General features: G+C 39.1%; 1 protein-coding gene and 1 long non-coding RNA gene across 4 annotated transcripts in view; one reads left to right on the top strand and one right to left on the bottom strand.

The window, feature by feature from the left end:
- The window catches only part of LOC139362720 (uncharacterized), a 110465-nt gene that overhangs the window by 55167 nt on the left and 31123 nt on the right, over positions 1-24175 (bottom strand). The window lies entirely within an intron of this gene.
- LOC105471317 (aldo-keto reductase family 1 member D1) overlaps positions 1-24175 on the top strand; it is a 42199-nt gene that overhangs the window by 13122 nt on the left and 4902 nt on the right. For both annotated transcript variants that reach the window (XM_011723741.3, XM_011723740.3), the window contains 5 exons: positions 3233-3349; positions 9644-9721; positions 16131-16253; positions 17422-17531; positions 18228-18393. In XM_011723741.3, coding sequence (XP_011722043.1) covers positions 3233-3349; positions 9644-9721; positions 16131-16253; positions 17422-17531; positions 18228-18393 — 594 coding nt within the window. The remainder of the gene's footprint in view (positions 1-3232; positions 3350-9643; positions 9722-16130; positions 16254-17421; positions 17532-18227; positions 18394-24175) is intronic.

The following is a 24175-nucleotide window of genomic DNA, read 5'->3' as shown; positions in this document are numbered from 1 at the left end:
TCTGTGTGTGTGTGTGTGTGTGTGTGTGTGTAATTGCATTCATGAGTACGCAGTACTTAATAACAGTTTGGGTTGTTTCTTTGTTTAAAAGATAAGTGTTAAAATGAACCAAAATCATGTAAAATAGGATTTTCGACATTCTTGTATCATATTAATGAATTATTTATTAATTTGGGAGAAGTAAGCAGAGTAGCATTTGGGGGAGAGAAAGAGGGTTTTAAAAAAGTATTTGGCTGGGTGCAGTGTCTCACACCTCTAATCCTCACTTTGGGAGGCTGAGGCAGGTGTTTTGCTTGAGCTCAGGAGTTCAAGACCAACCCGGGTAATATGGCAAAACCCTGTCTCAACAAAAAAAAAATACAAAAATTAGCCAGGCATGGTAGCTTGCACCTGTAGTCCCAGCTTTTTGGGAGGTTGAGGCAGGAAGATGGCTTGAGCCAGGGAGGTCAAGGCCGCAATGAGTCATGTTCATATCACTGCACTCCAACCTGAGTGACAGAGCAAGACCCTATCTCAAAAAAAAAAAAAAAAAGAATTTGAGCAAATGTAATTAACTCAGAAATGGCATTTAGATTTTTTTTTTTTTTTTTTTTTTTTGAGACAGAGTCTCGCTCTGCCGCCCAGGCTGGAGTGCGGTGGTGCGATCTCGGCTCACTGCAAGCTCTGCCTCCCGGGTTCACGCCATTCTCCTGCCTCAGCCTCCCGAGTAGCTGGGACTACAGGTGCCCGCCACCGCACCCGGCTAATTTTTTTGTATTTTTAGTAGAGACGGGGTTTCACCGTGTTCGCCAGGATGGTCTCGATTCCTGACCTCGTGATCCACCTGCCTCGGCCTCCCAAAGTGCTGGGATTACAGGCGTGAGCCACCGCGCCCGGCCTAGATTTTGTTTAATAAAAGCAAACAAATGTAAATTTAAAACAAAAACAAGCTCATAAGGTCACCAATCCAAAAGCTAGCTATATGGGCTTCCTGGGCAGGCACATTATACAAGCCTTTCGCTTAATGACTCATATTGTAAGAGTCATTTCTCACTATGATGGGGCTAAAGTTAGCATACAAGGAAAAGGTGGTCAAAACATGCTTTAAATTGTCCTTTAACTTTAATCCTTTAAATTGTCCAAAAAGTACAGTTGTGAATGGAAAGCAATATTCGTACATATACAATGTCAATATGGGCTGTATGTAATAAAGCATACGTGGGCGAAATATTGGTGTTTACTTAAGTAAACAGAAATAGCATGTGCAGCTGAGTTCATGTAATTGCCTCATCAGGATTGTCTTCGCTGCAGTTCAGCAGCACCTGAGAGGCAATGTGGGGGTGATTGAGTGCCCAGACTGGTACAAGATTGCCCAGGTCAGAGGCCCAGATCTGTCACTATTGGCTGAGTTGCCTAGCATTTCTGGACCTGAGTTTTTTTTCCTCTGTAAAATGGGGATAATAATGCCAACTATTTCATAAAGTTGTTATGAGTTCACATTTACAAAGCAGTCACACCAAACCTGGTACAAAGCTAATACTATGTATGTTTGTTGAATAAAAGTAAATTAAAATATCATCAGCCTACGCCCAGGAATGAAAAAAGAAAGTAAATTAAAATATCAAACAGAATTTCCACTTAGAAGGGATTACAATAGTAACACCAAAGGGACCCAGAGTAGCCATCAAAACACACGTGACACATTTTTCCACTACTCTCTTCATGTTACATTTTCTCTGTTTTTAAGGCGAGAAAAAAAATCATTGTCCAACAGAGGAAAAAAATTAGATTTTACCAATTTTGCTTGCCCTTTCTGGTGACCAAAAAAAGTATGATTCAGGCCAGGTGCAGTGGCTCATGCCTATAATCCCAGCACTTTGGAAGGCAGAGGAGGAAGCATCACTTGAGGTCAGAAGTTTGAGACCAGACTGGCCAACATGGGGAAACCCCATCTACTAAAAATACAAAAATTAGCCAGGTGTGGTGGCAGGTGCCTGTAATCCCAGCTACTTGGGAGGCTGAGGCAGGAGAATCGCTTGAACCCGGGAGGCAGAGGTTGCAGTGAGCCAAGATCAAGCCACTGTGCTCCAGCCTCAGTGACACAGCAAGACGCCGTCTCAAAAAAACAAAAGAAACAAAAAAGTATGATTCTAAACTTATATGCCCCCAAAAAATCTGTGAGCAAAACTGATAATCCAAAAGATGTACTAATTTGTCCTGTGGGTATGAGCAACCTTGGCACCATATGTCTCAGACACCTAAGGGTACACATGCTCCAGTAGGATCAACCAAACCTTGATCCTTCATTATGTAATAATGCCTTAATGAAAGAGTAACTTAATTGCTCTGGGGTCTAACTAGGGCCCAACAAGAACAAAAGATCAGTGAAAGCAAATGTAAATCTGTGCACTAATTTAAACTTTCACCAGGCTTTCACACCACCTGTCACAATGCGAAGGACCCGGTGAAGCCACACACATAACCATATTCCTTGCTCATTTTATCAGAGTGGCATGACAATAAAGTATCAGGCTAGGTCAGGACATCTAGAACATTGCGTAACCCTAGTTATACAATGAGGAAAAATGCAAGCACTAAGGATCAGTTAGGAAATTCGCCCGGAAATGGGAAAGACTGCCATCAAATTAGGTACTCTGTGGTCAGGAGGATCTGTAAGTCTCTTGTAGTAGAATTGCATAAAATTATGTCTGGAGATGTGAGGGCGATCTGGCTGCAACATCTGTCACCCCATTGGTCACCAGGGCTAATTCAGCTGGTCTGGCTGTCTCGGCAATTGTACCTCTTGAATCTGTACTCTCAGCGGAAGAGGACGGCTTTCCCTGATGAAGGAGGAGGGTTTCTAGGTCAAGGGTATGTGAGTAGCTGCACTCCCCTGCTAGAACCTCCAAACAAGCTCTCAAGCTAGGCTCTGAGTGTCAAGAGTTTTATCAGCTCATCCTATACTCAGATGACACTGCATCACAAACATGTTTTTGTGAAATGAAATGTGTGAATAAAATGTGTACAAGGGGCCAGGCACGGTGGTTGATACCTATAATCCTGGCACTTTGGGAGGCTGAAGTGGGCAGATGGCTTGAGCCCAGGAGATAAAGATCAGCCTGGGCAACATAGTGAGACCCCTATCTCAAAAAAAAAAAAAAAATGTGTACGAGTGCTTTACGAAGAAAAAGGGGCTGCATTATTGTAAAAATCGTGTGAACATTAGTTAATGATCCCTCTTTGATTCTTTCAGCTATGGGCTACAAATCACGTCCCAGAGATGGTCCGCCCAACCCTGGAGAGGACACTCAGGGTCCTCCAGCTAGACTACGTGGATCTTTACATCATTGAAGTACCCATGGCCTTTAAGGTGAGTTCAGATGCCTAAGTCAGGTCTCTGCACCCTGGCAACCATCAGCCAATAGCCATGTGCGTGAAGCTAGCTTATTACTTAGCACCACTGAATATTGTGGTGTTTTGTTACCATAGATCAGAGAGTACTGACCTAGCCTGACAAATACCCAAGAAGATTATGTTAGCAGACTCAGGCTTGGTTTCCAAGTTTCTTGATTTTTTAATTCAATGCAATTTCTATTATACCATGTTTTTACAACTATAGTTTAAGCTCTCTGCATCAAACCAACATGTAGTCCCCTGACTGTAGCCCAGCCTTGAGACGCACACCCTTCTTCCCACTCACACTGTCATAATCTCAGCCCTCATCCTCACTTTGTTCATGTTGATTCTTGTTCAAATGTCAGATTTCTAACCTAAGTCTTAAAAATTTGGAAAGACCCAGTGTACATGTATGTGTTGCTTAGCGATGGGATACATTCTGAGAAATGTGTCATGAGGCAACTTTGTTGTTCTGCAAACATCACATAGAGTGTACTTATACAAACCTAGGTGGTAAAGTTTTACTTACCATGGTAGATGGCATTACTTTTGTAATAACATGAATAAAGCGCAAACACGTTGTGCCTAGATGGTATAGCCTATGGCAGACTTAGGCTAGATAGCCCAGCTGATTGCTCCTAGGTTACAAACCTGCACGGCATGTTACTATTCTGATTCTGAATACTGTAGACAATGTTAAAACAATGGCAAATATTTGTGTATATAAATATAACATAGAAAAGGTACAGTAAAAATATGGCATAAAAGATAAGATACACCTATACCTGGCACTTACCAGGAATGGAGCTTGCAGGATAAAAATCGGGTGGGTGAGTGAGTAGTGAGTAAATGTGCAGGCCTCGGTCATTACTGTACATGACTGGAGACTTTATATAAACACCGCACACTTAGGGTACACAATCAATCAAATAATAGTTTTTCTTCAACAATAAATTAACATTAGCTTATTGTAACTGTTTTTACCTTATAAATGGTCTAATTTTTTCAACTTTTTGATTCTTTGTAATAATACTTAATAATAACACTAATACTGATTACTTTTTTTTTTTTGAGACGGAGTCTCGCTCCGTTGCCAGGCTGGAGTGCAGTGGCGCGATCTCGGCTCACTGCAACCTCCGCCTCCCGGGTTCAAGTGATTCTCCTGCCTCAGCCCCCGGAGTAGCTGGGACTACAAGCAAGCGCCATCATGCCAGGCTAATTTTTGTATTTTTAGTAGAGACGGGGTTTCACCATGTTGGCCAGGCTGGTCTCGATCTCCTGACCTCGTGATCCACCCACCTCAGCCTCCCAAAGTGCTGCGATCAATTACTTTTTTAATAACATGAATAAAACACAAACATGTTGTACAGCTGTATAAAAATATTCTTTCTTTGTATTCTTATTGTATAAGCTCTTGTCTATTAAAAATTTTTTTTAACTTTTTTGTTAAAAACTAAGACACAAGCACACACATTAGTCTAGGCCTACACAGAGTCAGCATCATCAATATCACTGTCTTTCACCTCCACATCTTGTCCCACTGGAGGTTCTTCCAGAGCAGTAACACACATGGAGCTGCCACCTCCTGTGACAACAGTATCTTCTTCTGGAATCCCTCCTGAAAGACCTGCCTGGGGCATTTTTACAGTTAACATTTTTTAAAAGGAGAAGGAGAACATGCTAAAATTATCATAAAGTGTAGTAGAACAAATATATAAGTTGTACCCATAGTAAAAACAGAAATTGTTTATTATCATTATCAAGTATGATATACTGTACATGATGATGTGTGCTCTACTTTTATATACCTGGCAGCACAGTTGGTTTGTTTACTCCAGCAACACCACAAACGTGATGTCACTAGGTGATAGGAGTTTTAAATTCTATTATAATCTTATGGGCCACCAACATACATGCAGTCCGTCATTGACCAAAATGTCATTATGCAGCACATGACTCTATCTAAAAGTGAGAAAATAAAATTTACTTCTCTGTGACTAACTAATGACATTTAAATCTTTTTGGAGACAATAGATAATTTTTATTCTTACTTTTGATGGGTTCAAGGGCACAGAGGTAAAATTTTAACAGTGAGAAATGACGCAATATAGTGACATTACCTCCCAACTGAACCTATAATTGGGAAATTGATATTTGAAGCTAAAATAGGACATGTTTTTTGGTGTTTATTTGTTTGTTTGCTTAAGGTAGGGTCAGCTGAGCATGGTGGCTCACACCTGTAGTCCCAGTACTTTGGGAGGCTAAGGCTGACAGATCACTTGAGTCCAGGAGTTTGAGACAAACCTGGGCAACATGGCAAAACCCCATCTCTACAAAAAATACAAAAATCAGCCAAGCTTGGTGGCACGTGCCTGTGGTCTCAGCTACTTGGGAGACTAAGGTGGGAGGATCGCTTGAGCTGGGGAGGTGGAGGGTGCAGTGAGCCAAGATGGCACCACTACACTCCAGCCTGGGTGACAGAGCAAGACCCTGTTTCGGACGGACGGACGGACGGACGGATGGAAGGAAGGAAGGAAGGAAGGAAGGAAGGAAGGAAGGAAGGAAGAAAAGGAAGAAAGAGAGAGAGTAAGAGAAAGAAAGAGAAAGAAAGAGAGAAAGAGAAAGAAAAAGAAAGAAAGAAAGAAAGAAAGAGAAGGAAAGAAAGAAAGAAAAAGAAAGAAAGAAAGAAAGAAAGAGAAAGAAAGAAAGAAAGAAAGAAAGAAAGAAAGAAAGAAAGAAAGAAGGAAGGAAAGAGAAAGAAAGAAAGAAAGAAAGAAAGAAAGAAAGAAAGAAAGAAAGAAAGAAAGAAGGAAGGAAGGAAGGAAGGAAGGAAGGAAGGAAGGAAGGAAGGAAGGAGAAAGAAAGAAAGAAAGAAAGAAAGAAAGAAAGAAAGAAAGAAAGAAAGAAAGAAAGAAAGAGAGAAAGAGAGAGAGATATAAGGTCTTGCTCTGTCACCTAGGCTGGACTGCAGTGGTGTGTTGCTCACTGTAGCCTTGAGCTCCTAGGCTCAAGCAATCCTCCTGCCTCAGCCTCCCAAGTAGCTGAGATGATAGGTGTATGTCACCACACTCACCTAATTTTTCAATTTTTCTTTTTTAGAGACAGGGTCTCGCTATGGTGACCATGCTGGTCTGGAACTCCTGGCCTCAAGCCATCCTCCCACCTCAGCCTCCTAAAGTGCTGGGATTACAGGCATGAGCCACCATATTTGACTTCACATGCTTTTTTGAATCTTAAGCTTTTTAAAACAGAAAACCTTTCCTGCTAAAATATTTTTAGCACTTTATTATTTTTTAAGTGTCAAGCAGACAGAATTTTAGCCAACAAAATGTTTAAAATTATGACATGTTTAAAAGATAAATGAACAAGAATGAGAGTCAATAGCATAGATTTTTAGAGGGTTGGGTTATTCTTCTAATAATACCTGACTGTGAGGAAGAGGAATGAAGGAAACAGACAAAGAGGCTTATCGGGATGAAACGATGAGTAAAATAGGCACAATGGAAGGTCAAGGGAAACACCTAAAGATATCTAACGTGGGTTCAGGTTTGATAACCACTTGACTAGAATCTGGGAAAGTAAAAATCATGTAACAGAATTCATGATGGAGGCATAAGGCCATTCAGAAGGTAAGTAAAATTACGAAACACAAGGCAAGAAATATGGAGCAGAAATGGGGGTTATAAGTGTTGAGAAAGTCAAAGTGATTACAAATCAGAGACAGAATGGACAATTAACATGAGTAATAATGTGGCATCAAGGAGAAAAGGGACTGTTCCCTGCTCTCAGGGAGACGGGGGGAAGTTGAGAAGACATTGTCTTTCCCTAAAGCAGACAATGGGGAAAATGTTTTCACTAAAGGAAAGTTGAGTTTCACAAAGGTGACGTGCTAGAAGAAAAAATTAAAGAAAAAAAAATTTTTTTTGAGATGGAGTCTTGCTCTTGTTGCCCAGACTAGAGTGCAGTGGCATGATCTCGGCTTACTGCCACCTCTGCCTCCTGGGTTCAAGCGATTCTCTTGCCTCAGCCTGCTGAGTAGCTGGGATTCCAGGCACCCACCACCAAGCCCAGCTAATTTTTGTATTTTTAGTAGAGAAAGGGTTTTGCCGTGTTGGCCAGGCTGGTCTTGAACTCCTGACCTCAGTTGATCAGCCTGTCTCAGCCTCCCAAAGTGCTGGGATTACAGGTGTAAGCCACTGTGCCTGGCCAAATTAGGGACAAATTTAAGAGCATAATTATTTTGTCAATTCCTTGATTCCCTTCTCAGTCTGTTTTGTGCTGCTATAAAAGCATGCCTGAGGCCAGGTGCAGTGGCTCACACCTGTATTCCCAGCACTTTGGGAGGCTGAGGCAGGTTGGATCACTTGAGCCTAGGAGTTCGAGACCAGCCTGGACAACATGGTGAAACCCCGACTCTACAAAAAAATATACAAAAGAATTAGCTAGGCTTGGTGGTGCACACCTGTAGTCCCAGCTGCTCAGGAGGTTGAGATGGGAAGATCACCTGAGCCTGGGGACATCAAGGCTGCAGTGAGCCATAATCATGCCACCGCACTCCAGCCTGGGCAGCAGAGTAAGACCTTGTCTCAAAAACAAACAAACAAAAAACAACAACAGAAAAAGAATGCTATGATTCAGAAACATTTCCTTTAAAAGAAAAAGAAAAAAAGAATGCCTGACACTGGGTAGTAGATAATAAACAGAAACGTATTGGCTCAGAGTTCTAGAGGCTGGAGAGTCCAAGACCAGCACCTCACTAGGGCCTTCTTGCTATGTCATCACATGCTGGAATGAGGCAGGGCAGAGAGCACAAGAGGGCACCCCTCCTCATCTGAGCCCTTTTTACAATGTCATTAATCCATGACTGAACAACTCCCATTAGGTCCCACCTCCCAACACAGTTGCACTGGGGATTAAATTTCCAACACATGAATTCGGGAGGACACATTTAAACCACAGCGATTCCCAATAAGAAAATCCCTATTACCAAAGTCAACAAAGACTTTCATCCTGCCAAACCCAATAGACATTTTGTCCTCCTATTATTTGATCTCTTTCAATACAGTTGACTACCAACTCCTTCTGTAAACATTTTCTTCTCATGGTGCTCATGACATCTCATGACCTTCCCATGGTCTTTGGCAGCTTCTTCTCTGCCAGCTTCCAAATGTTGTTATGCCCAGTCCTCTACCCTCGATATTCTTGTCTTACTAGCTACACTCTCTCTATAGGTGACTTAATCTAACCTTGTGGATTTGATACCATTTTACATGCTAATGACTCCCAAATTTTATCTGTAGCCATGACCTCTCTCTGAGCTGCTGACTTCTCTGTTCAACTGCCTGCCTCAATATCCACTTGAATGTTTAATGACCATTTCAAAGTCAAAATATCCAAAATGATATTCCAGATTGCTAGCCCCAACCTCAGGAAATGGTTACCACCACCCACCCAAGGCGTCTGGGAATCATCTTTGATTCCTCCCTATCCCTCATTTCCACCACCCTACCTCATTTCCAAGTCAACATTAAGGCATGGTGGCTCTACTACTTGTTCATGTGCTAATCTGTTCCCTTCTTTTCCTCTCTACTGCAGTTGCCCCAGTCCCAGGCACCATCAGCTCTCCGCTATTGCATATAGCACCTTAGGCTGAGTTCCCCAGGAGCAGACCCTGAGATGAAGAGAATGCATACAAGAGTGATTTATTTTGAAGTACAACCAGGGAAAACTGATAAGCGAGTGGGGAAATGTGGCTGAAAAATAAGAGGTTAAGCAGATGTGAGGTAGAAAGCAGAGTCCTACAGAGAGCAACTTAGGCTAAATGTCACAGAAAGCTCTGGACACAAAGTTGTTCACATCTCAGAATTACACAGTCACGGGGCAAAGAAACAAATATTGATACTTGCAACTTTAGGTCAAAGGCTGCCCCAGCGAGGGGAGCAGGGTGTAAATTCCTGGGCACATCTAATTGAGTAGATACACAAGTCCCAGTAGCCTGAGGTCTGTCCTCTAACAGATGCAGGTGTCAGCTGTACAGAGTGAAAGGACAGTGCACACAAGACAGGTACTGGCATCCCAGGGGGCATGGGCAGGTGTCTTAATCCAGCTGGGCCACTATGACAAAATACTTTAGACTGGGTGATTTAGAAACAATAGACATTTATTGCTCACAATTATGAAAACTGGGAAGTCTAAATTCTATTATTTTAATTCCCAGGTATAAATAAAATGAATTACATTTATTCTTTTTTTTTTTTTTTTTTTCCAGCCAGGAGATGAAGTATACCCTAGAGATGAGAATGGCAAATGGTTATATCACAAGTCAAATCTGTGTGCCACTTGGGAGGTAAGTTCAAATGTGCTTCTTATTTTAAAAGACTATATTTTTAACACTGTGATCTGATTATTCCTGTCATATTTATGGAGAAAGATGCACCCTTTTCTTCCAATGAAAAGTAACAGTCAGAACAGGCATTCCTAACCGTAAGTACAGGTATATGAAATCTCCACTGCTGGGTACTAAATAATTCTTACTTTTGTTTTTCTGGAATGCCAAAGAAAAGAGAGCGGTGTGGAAGGAAAAACAATGTAAACAAAATATGTTCTAATATAAAAGTAATTAAAATATGTGAATAAGATAAATTCACAAAATAAAAAAAATAAATCTTAAGTTGTTAATATGATGCCTAAAAGAAACAAACTTAAAATGATACATAAAAAACTGAAAAACAGGCCAGTCGCAGTGGCTCATGCTTGTAATTCCAGCACTTTGGAAGGCCAAGGTGGGCGAATCATCTGCAGTCAGGAGTTCGAAACCAGCCTGGCCAACATGGTGAAACTCTGTGTCTAATAAAAATGCAAAAATTAGCCAGGCGTGGTGATGGGCGCCTATAATCCCGGCTACGTAGGAGGCTGAGGCAGGAGAATTGCTTGAACCTGGGAGGCAGAGGTTGCAGTGAGCCGAGATCATGCCACTGCACTCCAGCCTAGGCGACAAACAAGATGCCGTCTCAAAAAAAACCTGAAAAGCAATTGTGTTTTTTATTTCTGAGCAAGCTGCTGGCTCTTTTCCCAAGATCACAAGAGTAGACAACTATAGGAAAATAATACATAAACCCTTACGGATTCATGGCGGGGAGGGATATTTTGAACTTGTTTGCTTAGAGGTGGTGTGGCAGCTCTGACCTAGAGTAGAAGTCAACCCAACAAGCAGGAAGAAGATAGTACAGGAGAGGAAGGGTTGGTCCTTTTGCACTTCCTTCACCCCTGCCATAGCCTGGGAACAAATATTTCCACACAGTTGGAAACTCAGGGCTCAGTCAGGTATTTTCAGGAATCACAGTAGAGCAGCCTTGAATTTCTGAACTTGTGAAAAGTTGAAGAAAAACGTAAGTTACCCACTGACCTCTGGCAGTTTTTTTCCCACTGATACAATTCTAAACTCCAAAAGCTTGGAAATTACACTCTGGTAAGTACCTCTTTCTATATACTTGCCTGTGAGGCAACAGCTGAAGGTCTGAGCTGTGGAGTTGTTTAGAGGGATGAGGAGGAATGATTTATTTCCCAGTGCCTGGGGCTCCGTCCGAAAGAACACACAGTCACTCCTGACCTCATGGGAGCAAATCAGGTTTGGATAGTTGGACATTTTGAACATTCTCTTCTAAGGGACTACCTAACAGGACAGCCAGTATCTCCATGAAAAAATGATTTCACAGCCCAAAGTAACAAGGCATTTGTTTCACAAGAAGACAATACATCTCAATTACTGATCCCAACACAAACAGAACAGAGAACCAGGAACCTTTAAATTAACCAATTAATATATTAGAGAGCATAAGAAAAGATATTAGCAATATGATATGTGAACAAACAACATTTTAAAAAACAAGCGAAAATATAATTAAAAAATAAAAACAGTGCAATAGGTTGGGATAAATAGAAGAAAATGGTCAAATTGAGATGTCAGAATGAGGAAATCTCTCAATATGAAGAAGAAAATGACAAGAATTTTTTTAAATATGAAAGAAAGCTAAGAAATTCAAAGAATAAAATTAGAAATTCCAGTATCCACACAATTGGAGTCTAAGAAAAAAGAAAGAAGAAAAAATAAAAGGAAACAAGAAGGCAGGCATAGTGGCTCATGTCTGTAATCCCAATGCTTTGGGAGGCCAAGGCTGGAGGATCACTTGAGCCCAGGAGTTCAAGACCAACCTGGGAAACATAGGGAGACACCATCTCTACAAAAAAGAAAAAAAAAGTCGGGAGTAATAGTTACAGAAAAAAAAAAAAAGATCTTAAAGGGATCATGCAGCACAAAAGAGGAAAGATGAGGAATATCTTTCTGAGAAAGAGAATAATTCACATTTATAGTCAGAGATTCTATTAAAATGGTATCATACTAAAATGAAAAGTATACAGAAAGAGCTATAGGATATAGGAGATTTCAACATTATCAACCTTCTTAACCTGGTTGACATTTATAGAACACTTCACCAAAATATAACAGAGTGTTATTTTTCTTTTCTTTTCTAGACGAGTTTCACAATGTTGCCCACGCTAGAGTGCAGTGGCGCGATCTCGGCTCACTGCAACCTCTGCCTCTTGGGTTCAAACAATTCTCCTGCCTCAGCCTCCTGAGTAACTGGGATTACAGGCTCGCACTACCATGCCCAGCTAATTTTTGTATTTTTAGTAGAGACGGGGTTTCACCATGTTGGTCAGGCTGGTCTCAAACTCCTGACCTCATGATCCACGCATCTTGGCCTTTCAAAGTACTGGGATTACAGATGTGAGCCACCGCGCTTGGCAACGTAGGCCATTTTTTGAGACATAACATAAATCTCAGTAATTCTTCCAAGTATTTTAATTATATAAGGTATGCTGTCTGATCAAACAGGAGGCACACATGTAAATAATCCATAAGACCTAAAAACATTAAAATCTTTATCTAGATGTAATTTATATATTAGCAACACACGATTGGAAATTATTTTTAAAAACAATACTAAACATTAAATATTTAGAGATAAATCTTTAAAAATCTGTGCAAGAGCTAAACAGAAAAAACAACAACTTATAACTGAAAGAAATCAAAGATGATCCAAAATTCAATGGAGATTTACCATGTTCCTTGATCAGAATATTAAGATGTTAATTCACCCCAAATTCATCTGTAGATTCAATGTAATCTCAGTCAAAATCTCAATAGAAATAGAAAACCTACTTCTAAAATTTATATGAGGCCCAGAGCAGTGGCTTACGCCTGTATATCTCAGCACTTTGGGAGGCCAAGGCAGGTGGATCACATGAGGCCAGGAGTTCGAGACCAGCCTGGGCAACATGGCAAAACCCTGTCTCTACTAAAAACACAAAAATTAGCTGGGCATAGTGGTGCCCATCTATAATCCCAGCTACTTGGAAGGCTGAGGCATGAGAATCGTTTCAACCTGAGAGGCGGAGGTTGCAGTGAGCCGAGATCCCACCACTGCACTCCAGCCTGGGTGACAGAGTGAGAGTCTGTCTCAAAAAAATAAATAAAATAAAATTTATATGGAAGTACAAATAACCTATAATAACCACAACAACTTTTTGAAAAAGAGCAATAGCCAAGCACAGCGGCTCATACCTGTAATCCCAGCACTTTGAGAGGCTGAGCAGGGAGGATCACTTGAGCCCACGAGTTCAAGACCAGTATGGGTAACAGTGAGACCCCATCTCTACAAAAACATAAAACAATTAGCCGGGCATGGGGGTGGCATGTGCTTGCGGTCCCAGCTACTCAGGAGGCTAAGGTCGGAGGATCACTTGACCTGGTGGTTGAGGCTCCAGTGAGCTATACCACTGCAATCCAGCCTCAGTGACAGAGCAAGACTCCATCTCACAAACAAAAGGCAATAAGTTTGGAGGGCTTATACTAATTTCAAGAATTATTATACAACTACTGTAATCATGACAGTGCCATATTAGCATAAAGAGGAACATATAGGTCAATAAAACCTAATGTTAAAATAGACTCATATACATATATGGTCAACATGGCCTGGGCAACATGGCAAAATCCTGTCTCTACTAAAAACACAAAAATTAGCTGGACGTGGTGGTGCCCATCTATAATCCAAGCTACTTGGAAGGCTGAGGCATGAGAATCTGATTTTCAACAGAAATGCCAAGGCAGTTCAATGGGGGAGGGTAATCTGGTACTAAAAGTGGCCCATACCAGCTTGCAAGAACCTGTTGTGCGAACCTCTTCCTAACTCTACATTCAGTGATGTTGGATTGTTAGCTTGAATAACCTGGTGTGACTAGTCACATCACAGACATTGACAAATACTACAAACTGGGGAGCTTGTTTCTTCCTGGCTAGCTGGTTGTTAAATATTTATCAGTATTACACTGGAGGTGTTCATGATCTTGATTGTGATGATAATTTTACTGGTGTATGCATACATTAAAATCCTCAAAATGTACACTTCAAAATGTGTAGTTTATTATACATCAGTTATAACCCACCAAACTATAAGGCAAAATGATGCAGGATAAAAAGTTCCACATCTACACATGCTCAGAAATTTTGCCACATAAAGATCCACACTGGAAATCATTAGGTCTGAGTGATGTACTAAGTAAAAGGAATAAAAATCTAACAGATGCTCCAAAAAAATGCATAAAGCAAAAGTGATCAAATTAAACTTAAAGTATGTATTATCTGTGAACATATTTAAGATCAAATAACAAGAGGAAAATGAACCCATAAGATGCTACAATTAAAGTTTATATATATACTATTAGCATCACAGATGTTGAGGGTAGACATAAATTCTGCATAAACATGCTCAGTTATTGTCTTTATTAGAAAACTTCTTAAAAGTAATAAAGAGTTAAGAAGAAACAGAATAAGTGGGATAAATTGAAATACATCAAGATGGTAGAAACAGTTCAAAAATATGTATGGTTGCAATAAATGTAGATAAAATAAACTCACCTAGACAGAGATTGACAATTTAAAAGGAGGCACCTAAGCAAAAAGACTTGTGAAAGTTAAAACTTTACAGTAAAACACACACACACACACACACACACACACACACACCAGTCAAATATCAGAAAAAGTTAGTATTACTATATTAATATCATATAACACAGACTTAAAAATTAAAAGCATTATTAGGGATAAAAAGAGTTGTACATAAAGATGAAAGATTGAATTTACCAAAAAGATATACTAATTTAAGCACATATGTACCAAATAAAGTATCTTCAGAATATATAAAACAAAAAATTGACAGAATACAGAAGGACATTGGCTCATGCCCAAAATCCCAGCACTTTGGGAGGCCAAGGTAGGAGGATTGCTTGAGGCCAGGAGTTTGAAATCAGCCTGGGCAATCTAGTGAGACCCCCTCATCTCCAAAAAATATTTTAAAAACAAAATTTAACCAGTGTGGTTGCACATGCTTGTAGTCCAGCTACTCAAGGGGCTAAGTAGGTAGGATCTCTTGAGCCCAGAAGTCAAGGCTGCAGTGAGCAAAGATCCCACCATAGCACTCCAGCCTGGGTGACAGAGCAAGATACTATTTCAAAAAAAAAAAATAAAATACAGAAGAACATTAATAAATCACCAGTATAGTAAGAGATTTTTGACATATTCCTTTCATTTTTTGACATATTCCTTCTGTTAATTTTGACATATTAATTTCAGTTACTGAGAAGCCAAGAAGAGCTAGGCCTAATTTTATATATAACATTTGTGTATGTATATTTGCATACATATATGTATGAGAGAGAGAGGAGTGTTACATCCAAAAATGGGAGAATATATCTATTTCACATATACCAGAATGTTTATAAAAATTGCCAGCCAGGCGCAGTGGCTTACGCCTATAATCCCAGCACTTTGGGAGACTGAGGCGGGTGGATCACCTGAGGTCAGGAGTTCGAGACCAGCCTGACCAACGCGGTGAAACCCCATCTCTCCTAAAAATACAAAATTAGCCGGGCGTGGTGGTGCATGCCTGTAATCCCAGCTACTCAGGAGGCTTGAATCCGGGAGGTGGAGGTTGCAGTGACCCGAGATCACGCCATTGCACTCTAGCCTGAGCAACAAAAGCGAAACTCTGTCTCCAAAAAAAAAAAAAAAAAAAAAAAAAAAGGCCCAGGTACTATGCCATAAAGAAAGTATCCAAAAATTTCAAGGAGTAGGATCATTTTTTTAAAATGTTTTTAACTGAGACAGGGTATCACTCTGTTTCTCAGGCTGGAGTGCAGTGACACAGTTATAACTCACTGCAGCCTCAATTTCCCCAGCTCAAGTGGATCCTTTCATTTCAGCCTCCTAAGTAACTGGGACTACAGGCATGCACCACCATGCCTAGTTAATTCTTGATTTTTATTAGAGATGAAGGCTCACTCTGTTGACCAGGCTGGTCTTGAACTCCTGAACTCGAGTGATCCTCCTGCCTCAGCCTCCCAAAGTGCTGGGATGACAGGTGTGAGCCATCGCACCCTACCTGGGATCACTGAAGTGTGCTAAATACCTTGAGAAAATACAATGGGAAAATATGGCATACACATATTTTCCAAACTCGATCATAGAATTGCTGCTTTTTCCCACCATCCTTCTTTTATTTTTTTTCGCAGGATGCTTATTAACATACCCAGGAACTTTCCTTTTTAAAGAATTCACAGTCACCCTTTTAAACATTCGTTCTTGCTTCTTGTGAGGCTTGTTTATTGACCTCTTGACATTTACTCTACAGGCTATGGAAGCTTGCAAAGATGCTGGCTTGGTGAAATCTCTGGGAGTGTCCAATTTTAACCGCAGGCAGCTGGAGCTCATCCTGAACAAGCCGGGACTCAAATACAAGCCAGTCAGCAACCAGGTACAGCCTAATAGCTTCCACTGGGGTGAGGGGAGTGGGGGCAGGATTTACATGACACGAAAAAGCCTCAGCTGGGAATCGGGAAGGCTCATGATTGCTCCACCTGAGTCTCATCATGGGCCCCTATGCAAGTCTTTAGACTTCTTTCTATTGGTGTCACTTTAAAAAAACGGACTTTGGGCTGGGCGCAGTGGCTCACACCTGTAATCTCAGCACTTTGGGAGGCCGAGACGAGCGATCATGAAATCGGGAGTTCAAGACCAGCCTGACCAACATGGTGAAACCCCGTCTCTACTAAAAATACAAAAATTAGCTAGGCATGGTGGCACATGCCTGTAATCCCAGCTACTCAGAGGCTGAGGCAGAATTGCTTGAACCCGGGAGGCGGAGGTTGTAGCGAGCCGAGATCACACCACTGTACTACAGCCTGGGAGACAGAGTGAGACTCCGTCTAACAACAACAACAAAAAAGAATCTAATAAAAATCAATGACAAAAACAATGAGAAAAAACACTAAGGTTCAACAGAAAAAGGACTAAAAGAAATGAACAGAAATTCACAAAAGACAAATTGCAAGACTGGTAAACATGAAAAATGTTAAACTCACTATTAATTAGAGAAACTTAAATTGTAGTGTGATTTTTCTATTGCACATCAAATTAGCAAAGTTTTTGTCTTATTAATATTTTTAAATATAATGCCCCAATGTAGGCAAGTGATTAAATGCTAGTGAGTGCAAATTGGTTTAGCTTTACTAAAAAAACAATTTGTCACTATGTATCAAGGCCCTTAAAAAATGGTCACAGTCTTCTATTTCTAGTAATCTACCCTAATAAAAAATATCAGAATGCCTAGATAGACTGATATGTGTTTACTATAACATTGTTTATAATAGAAAAAAGTGGAAACAAAAAAAAATTAAGGGAATGATTAAGTAAGTTACAAGATATTCATCTATGTGAAATCTTAACAAAAGATGTTCTCAAATCCATTTTAAGGAAGCAAAATGAACAAGATACGAAGGGACAGACTAGGACACAAAATGTACACAGTATGAAGGAGATTCTATTAATAAAATGGATTCTATTGAATAATTTTTTTAACTATAAAATTGCATTCAACAATGTGGCCTTGATTGTGTGCTCTGTTCTCCAATGCAACCACATAGGTTGAGTGCCATCCGTATTTCACACAGCCAAAACTCTTGAAATTTTGCCAACAACATGACATCGTCATTATTGCGTATAGCCCTTTGGGGACCAGTAGGAATCCAATCTGGTAAGTAAAACTTTAGGAAGTATTTCCTTTGGTGTAGAGTGTGAGGCTCATGTGAACTACTGTACTTGATTGGAATGCCTTTTGGTTTGCCTATGCAACCTCTTCAAGTCATTATCTGTATATATGAATTAGAACTTTTCATACTTTCCTCACTGAGCTGTTGTGAAATTGATTACATTATAGATATGAAATTGCCTATCAGTGCCCAATATATAGGAATGCTCAGTAAATGTTACTTTAATTATTATTTGACAAAGGAGTTTCTATGGCCATGTTTTGCAAATTTTGAATTTTTTGATCCTATATTTAATACTGATACTTTTACTATGATGTGTTCCATAAATGTAAGTAGAAGTTTTTCTACTTTAAGGTGATTGCAAAAGTTGCGTCTCTATTTCTTCCACTTCAGTCTTTCTGCCTTTCCCTATGTGCTGGCTCTCTCTGTAAGACTCATCAAAAAATATTATTTACCCTCTGAAGGAGGCAGCTCCATAAACTTGCCTTGCTTGATCTTCCCATACTAAGAGTACCTCTCCCTTCAATGCATACTCTGCACTCAGAGAAACTGGTTACAGGTGACCTGCAGTGTCCTGGTAGGTGACTGGGTGAATGGGAAGACAGAGGAGGAAGATGGTTTATTAACCTTTGGTTCTCATTACACAAACTAATTATGATACATGTTTTGATATTTTTAAGGGTGAATGTTTCTTCTCCACCTTTGTTAAAGGATGCGCTTCTAAACTCATTGGGGAAAAGGTACAATAAGACAGCAGCTCAAATTGTTTTGCGTTTCAACATCCAGCGAGGGGTGGTTGTCATTCCTAAAAGCTTCAATCTTGAAAGGATCAAAGAAAATTTTCAGGTAAGAGAATTGCTTTTGGAAATGTGAAAAGATGGGTATGTTTGCTGTTTTTGCTTTTATAGAATGTGTTCAGCTTAATAGGAAACTTGTAACGCTCTCATATTTTATTTTATACCAGCTCCTTGACCCATGTAGGGGTCAAATCTAGGTTTAATTTTCACTGAATTTGAGACAATTGTTAGTACTTCAGAGATTGTTTTGCTACTTGTTCACTATCCAGATCCCTTATATTTTCTCTTTCCTGATCTACTTTTTGTTTCTTTTTAAGAAACAGGGTATTGCTATGTTGCCCAGGCTAGCCTGGAACTCCTGTCTTCAAGCGATCCTTCCACTTTGACCTCTCAAAGTTCTGGGATTACAGGCGTGAGCCACTGTACCCAGCCTCTTCTCTTATCTATTGACTCTTGACACTACCTACTCACTTCTCTACCAGCGCAACAGAAATTGAGTGAATACAATTTGGAATTCATAATAGTCAACTTTCCACCTTCTTAATGGCTCTGGTAAAAGTTGAGGATAAATTCGAAAATTACTGACGAGGACCTTTTAGACTCTTGAATGCTAATTGCCTTTACTTCCCTCAATAAGTAATCTATGACTTACATTGTAACTTCCAGGTGAAGAAAGAACTAGACAAATGGGGTAATTCATTGATTCCGCTACTACTAAAGACTAAACTGCTAGGTAAATACAACCACAGAAAAGTGCCATATAAAATTAATTAATTACCCATCAGTTAATTTACATTTCAAAAGTAAATTGCCTGTTTAGCCCTATTCATAATTAAAGATAAATAAAAAATAGGATACTAGTTGTCCCTTCATATCAGAAAATAATAAAAATACTTGGTAATATTTAGGGAAACAGGCGCTTTCACATACTATTGTTAGAAACATTGATTTGTATGAGACATGGAAGAGTAGGTTAAATTATTTCATGTCCATCAAAATTCAAATGCGCACGTTACATGATTTATTTATATATGGAATCTAAAAAAGTTAATCACATAAAAGTAGGGAGTAGAATAGTGGTTACCGGAGGCTGAGATTATTTAAGGGAGGGTGCTAGGAAGAGATGTTGGTCAAAAAATGCATAATTACAGTGAGAAGGAATAAGTGTCAAGAGATCTATTGTACAAAAAGGTGTCTATAGTTGATGATACAGTGTATTCTTGAAAAACATAAAGGGAGTACATCTTATGTGCTCTTACCACAAAAGTGATAACTATATGAGGTAATGCATTTGTTAATTAGCTAGATTTAGCCACTCCACAATTTATATGTATGTAGAAACATCATGTTGCACATGATAAAAACATACAATGTTATCTGTCAAATTAAATAAATCCAAATACACATATCCATTGACTCAGCAGTCTTATCCTATAGATGTATTTGCACATATATACATGGATGCACACACACACAGACAGATGTTTATTATAGAATTATTTGTAATATTTTAAAAACTCAAAACAATCTTCAACAGGATTTTATAAAACAAGCTATGACATGTTTGTACATTGAAATATCATATAGCCATTTAAAAAAAAAGTACTGACATAGGAAGATATCCACAATATTAGACAATTACATCTTCAGAGCTTTTTTGCTGCATGATAGAATGCAACTCAAACTTTAGCAAAGAAAAAAAAGATAATTTATTGGCTCGCATAACCGGAAAGTCCATGAGTAGATCAGAAATGGCTAGACACAGGTACTCAAATGATTTATAAAAAGATTTCGTTCTCTCTCTCTCTCTCTCTCCTTTCTCTCCACCCACATGGTGACACAGACAATTCCTAACAGCTCCAGGATAATCAATTACTCATACTCGGTGAAGAGTGAAGATGATCAGAAACAAAGGCTTCTATCAGGGTCTCTATCAATCCCTGATTAGCTCTTGTAAGTCACCCTCATATTACCCACTGTGGCCACAGAGTGGGATACCCTGATTTGCCCCCAGGGCTATATGCCTATTCCTGTGCTGAAGAAGTTAACAACTCCACTAGAAAGGGGAAGGAAAGTTCATAAAAAGAAAAAAGGAGAAAAGATGCTAAATAGTTACATCAACTCCTGACAGTACTTTAACATTTGCCAAAATGCCTCATGCTAAAAAGTGGTTGACACTCTTTTCCACAGTCTTAGAAAGAGATCAACTTGCATGACTAATGTGTTGGTTCACTGAAGATTAAAACACATTTTGATGGACTTTTCGAAGACTGAAAATTTTGCTGTTTAAAAATTACCTGAGGGTGTTACAAGTGACCTTTGCAACGGAAGGCATTTGGACTTTATGGCATCTAGCAAATCACAATTTTGTACCAGAGAAAATGCCACTCTCCTTGAAATTTTCATAGTAACTAATTATGTTATATTCCATATGTTTCCATAGCCTTGATAAAAGAATGGAACTCAGAGGTCACATATTCTAAAAAAATATAAAAGGGATACAGATTTAGAAGGAAAATGAGAATGAAAATCACAGCCAATTCTCACTCTTTAGGGAATAGACTCACCCAATAACCATGAATTTTGCTGGGTATGAAAGCAAGAAGCAACAAAATAAAAAATTATGCTCTCTTAGAATGAAGGTAAAATAAACTGTTAGAATATTTTAAAAGAATGGCAAAGATCAATAAAACATAAAGAATAAACAGAAAAATAAATATTTTGATGATAAAAGAAAAGCAAAAGACAATAAAAATTATGTAATAAAAAGTTAAGACTGGGCACAGTGGTTCACACCTGTAATCCCAGCACTTTGGGAGGCCGAGGCAGGAAAATAGCTTGAGGCCAGGAGTTTGAGAGCAGCCTGGGCAACAAAGCGATATCCCATTGCTTTAAAATAAAAAAAGTTAAGTTAAACCATCAGTTTAGGCCGGGCATGGTGGCTCACTCCTGTAATCCCAGCACTTTGGGAGGCTGAGGCGGGTGGATCACCTGAGGTCTGGAGTTTGAGACCAGCCTGGCCAACATGGCAAAACCCTGTCTCTACTAAAAATACAAAAATTAGCCGGGTGTGGTTGTGGGCGCCTGTAACCCCAGCTACTCAGGAGGCTGAGGCAGGAGAATCACTTGAACTAGGCTGGCGGAGGTTGCAGTGAGCTGAGATCGCACCATAGCACTCCAGCCTGGATGACAAGAGCGAAACTTTGTCAAAACAAACAAAAAACTATGAGTTTAAAAACTAGATAAAATTAAAGGTAAAAATGAAGAAAACTAATATGGAGCCAGGATATTTTAAAAGTTAAAATTTAAAAAAAAATATGAAATTATACCAGGTGTGGTCCAGCTTTGTTGCCGTCATCCACTGGACGCCATTCTTTGAAGATGTTATCTCTGGGCTTACTTTCACTTTCTCCAACACTCTCCCTCTCATAATTCTTAGTGAATTCAACATCTACACCAGTCATTCTCCACCCTTACCTGACAGCTCTGTGACTTCCTCTCCCATAAGAATCTTGTCCTATATATTTCAGCTCCTAATTCCCATGGCTATCCCTTGGAAATTACAATGACAACTTCCTAATAAATCCTCCATAGCCTCAATTTCAAACATCCCCCTCTCTTTCCTACACTAGCAATTGTTTCTCTCTACTGTGTAACTCCCACCAACATTCGCATGTATAGTAACCTCCTATCATAAAAAATAAAATCCAATCTAGACTCACTTTCCTCCCCAAGTATTATCCACTTCTCTCTTTCTGTTTCAAACGTCTTGAACGAGAAGTTGTTCTCACTGCTTCTCATTCCCTTCCCCCACTATCTCTTGAGTCCATTCAAACCAAACATTTACCCTGACCATCCCACTGGAACAGCCCTTGTCAAAGTTACCGGTGACCTCCACATTGCTAGATCCAGTAATTCTCAGTCCTTGTCCCACTTGGTCTTTCAGCCACATCTGATACAGTCAACAATCTCTCCTTCTTCAAATATTTACTGGAATGGAAAACTGTAGGAGAAGCAGTTTGAGAGGAACTATCAGGAGCTCAGTTTTGTAATATGAGATCCTCATTCACTTAGGATAATTTGTGCCATGGGAGAAAAAAAAGACCACCACTGAAAATCAATCCACATACAACAAGAAAAAACATGACGTAGAAATAATGTAGAGAGGGTGAATTTGAAAGCTTCTATTAAGATCAAAACCAAAGTTTATGAAAGTAAGTTAACTTTTATTCTCAACACAATGTAGGTTACAATTGCATGTTTATTAACTCAGAAGAAACAGTGAATCAGTGTTGATCTTTTCAAAATATGCTTGAGAAAATTACATAACACAACATAACATCCTCTATTTCACAGAAGTTTTGCAGAACATTCATAAAGAGAATAATTCTCACAAAAATTTTGGAGGGCTTTATCTGAAGGAGATTTGTAACTCTTTAATTTTTTTCAAGTCACACTCTTTTGACATATCTATCAAAGGAGATTTTTAACTGTGCAGGATTCTTCTTTGAAAAACATCATACCTATCATTAGAACAAATCTCCAAGATCACTTTCTTTGATTTCATAAAATCCCGCATCTTTGCAAGATTTGCAGCCTCACTTTGCCATTAGGTTATGCCATATATTTACTGGATAAGAGGCTGGCCCACCAAGACTTAAAGGACAGGACTAGTGTAAGTCTGGGTAAGGATTCATTTTATAGGTGATTCATTCATTTTTATATTGTGTGAATTTTTGATTCCTTATATAATCTCATAAATACCAATAAGTGGATAATAAATCATAAAAGAAAATGGTTCCCTGAAAAGAGTACTTGGAAAGAATCCATGGAGGGAAAATTAAGTAAATCATGTTCCATCTACACAATGAATACCGTGGCTAAAAGAATAAAGTCAGGTTGCATATTGTGATAGAACTATCACTGGGGTCACTAAGATATTATATGAATAAAGGAAAGTTGCAGAATCATAAAGGTATGGTCTAATTACTGCATTTTCCTCTTAATGTGTATAGTATTTGGTCGGAATATCTGGGAAGGGAAATAAGAATGGGGTGATGAGTGACAAGATTTTCATTATTTATTCCGTATAGGTCTATGTACTTCTACAGTGTTTCATTTCTTTGCAAAGAGCATATATTTATGTACTACTTATATAATTAAAATCTATTAATCATTAAATATATTAAAATAAAAGTTAAAGGATAGAAAGATAAAATAATAAAGAGAAGACAGGTTATATACAGATAACCCAAATGTTAAAAATAAAAGGAAGTGAAAATAAAATATATAAATGTTAATAAGGGACAATTATAAAACCAGAATACAAATAAAGTGTAAAAGCTAAGAAAACTAAAACAATGAAAATATAATTAGAATAAAAAGGTAGAAGAGACAGCAAAGATGTTGAGAGAAAGGATTTCAACATAGCGAATTAAAAGTTAAAAACAAAGCAAATTAAAAGTTTTTTTAAAAAGCAAATTTAGGCTGGGTGTAGTGAGGCTCATGCCTGTAATTGCAGCACTTTGGGAGGCCAAGGTGGGAGGATCGCTTGAATTCAGGCATTTGAGACCAGCCTGGGCAGCGTGGTGAAACCCCATCTCTACAAAAAATGCAAAAATTAGCCAGGCATGTCTGTAGTCCCAGCTACTTGGGAAACTGAGGCATGAGAATAGCTTGAACCCAGGAGACGGAGGTTGCAGTGAGCCAAGATGGTGCCACAGCACTCCAGCCTGGGTGACAGAGTGAGACCCTGTCTCAAAAAAAAAAAAAAAAAAAAAAAAAAAAACAGCATATTTAGAGACTCAGAATTTTTTAAGTGTAAGACAGTA

This window comes from Macaca nemestrina, chromosome 4 (assembly GCF_043159975.1).
Source record: "Macaca nemestrina isolate mMacNem1 chromosome 4, mMacNem.hap1, whole genome shotgun sequence".
Taxonomy (NCBI): Eukaryota; Metazoa; Chordata; class Mammalia; order Primates; family Cercopithecidae; genus Macaca; species Macaca nemestrina.
The sequence above is the reverse complement of the archived record's forward strand: the minus strand, read 5'-3'. Positions and strand labels throughout refer to the sequence as shown.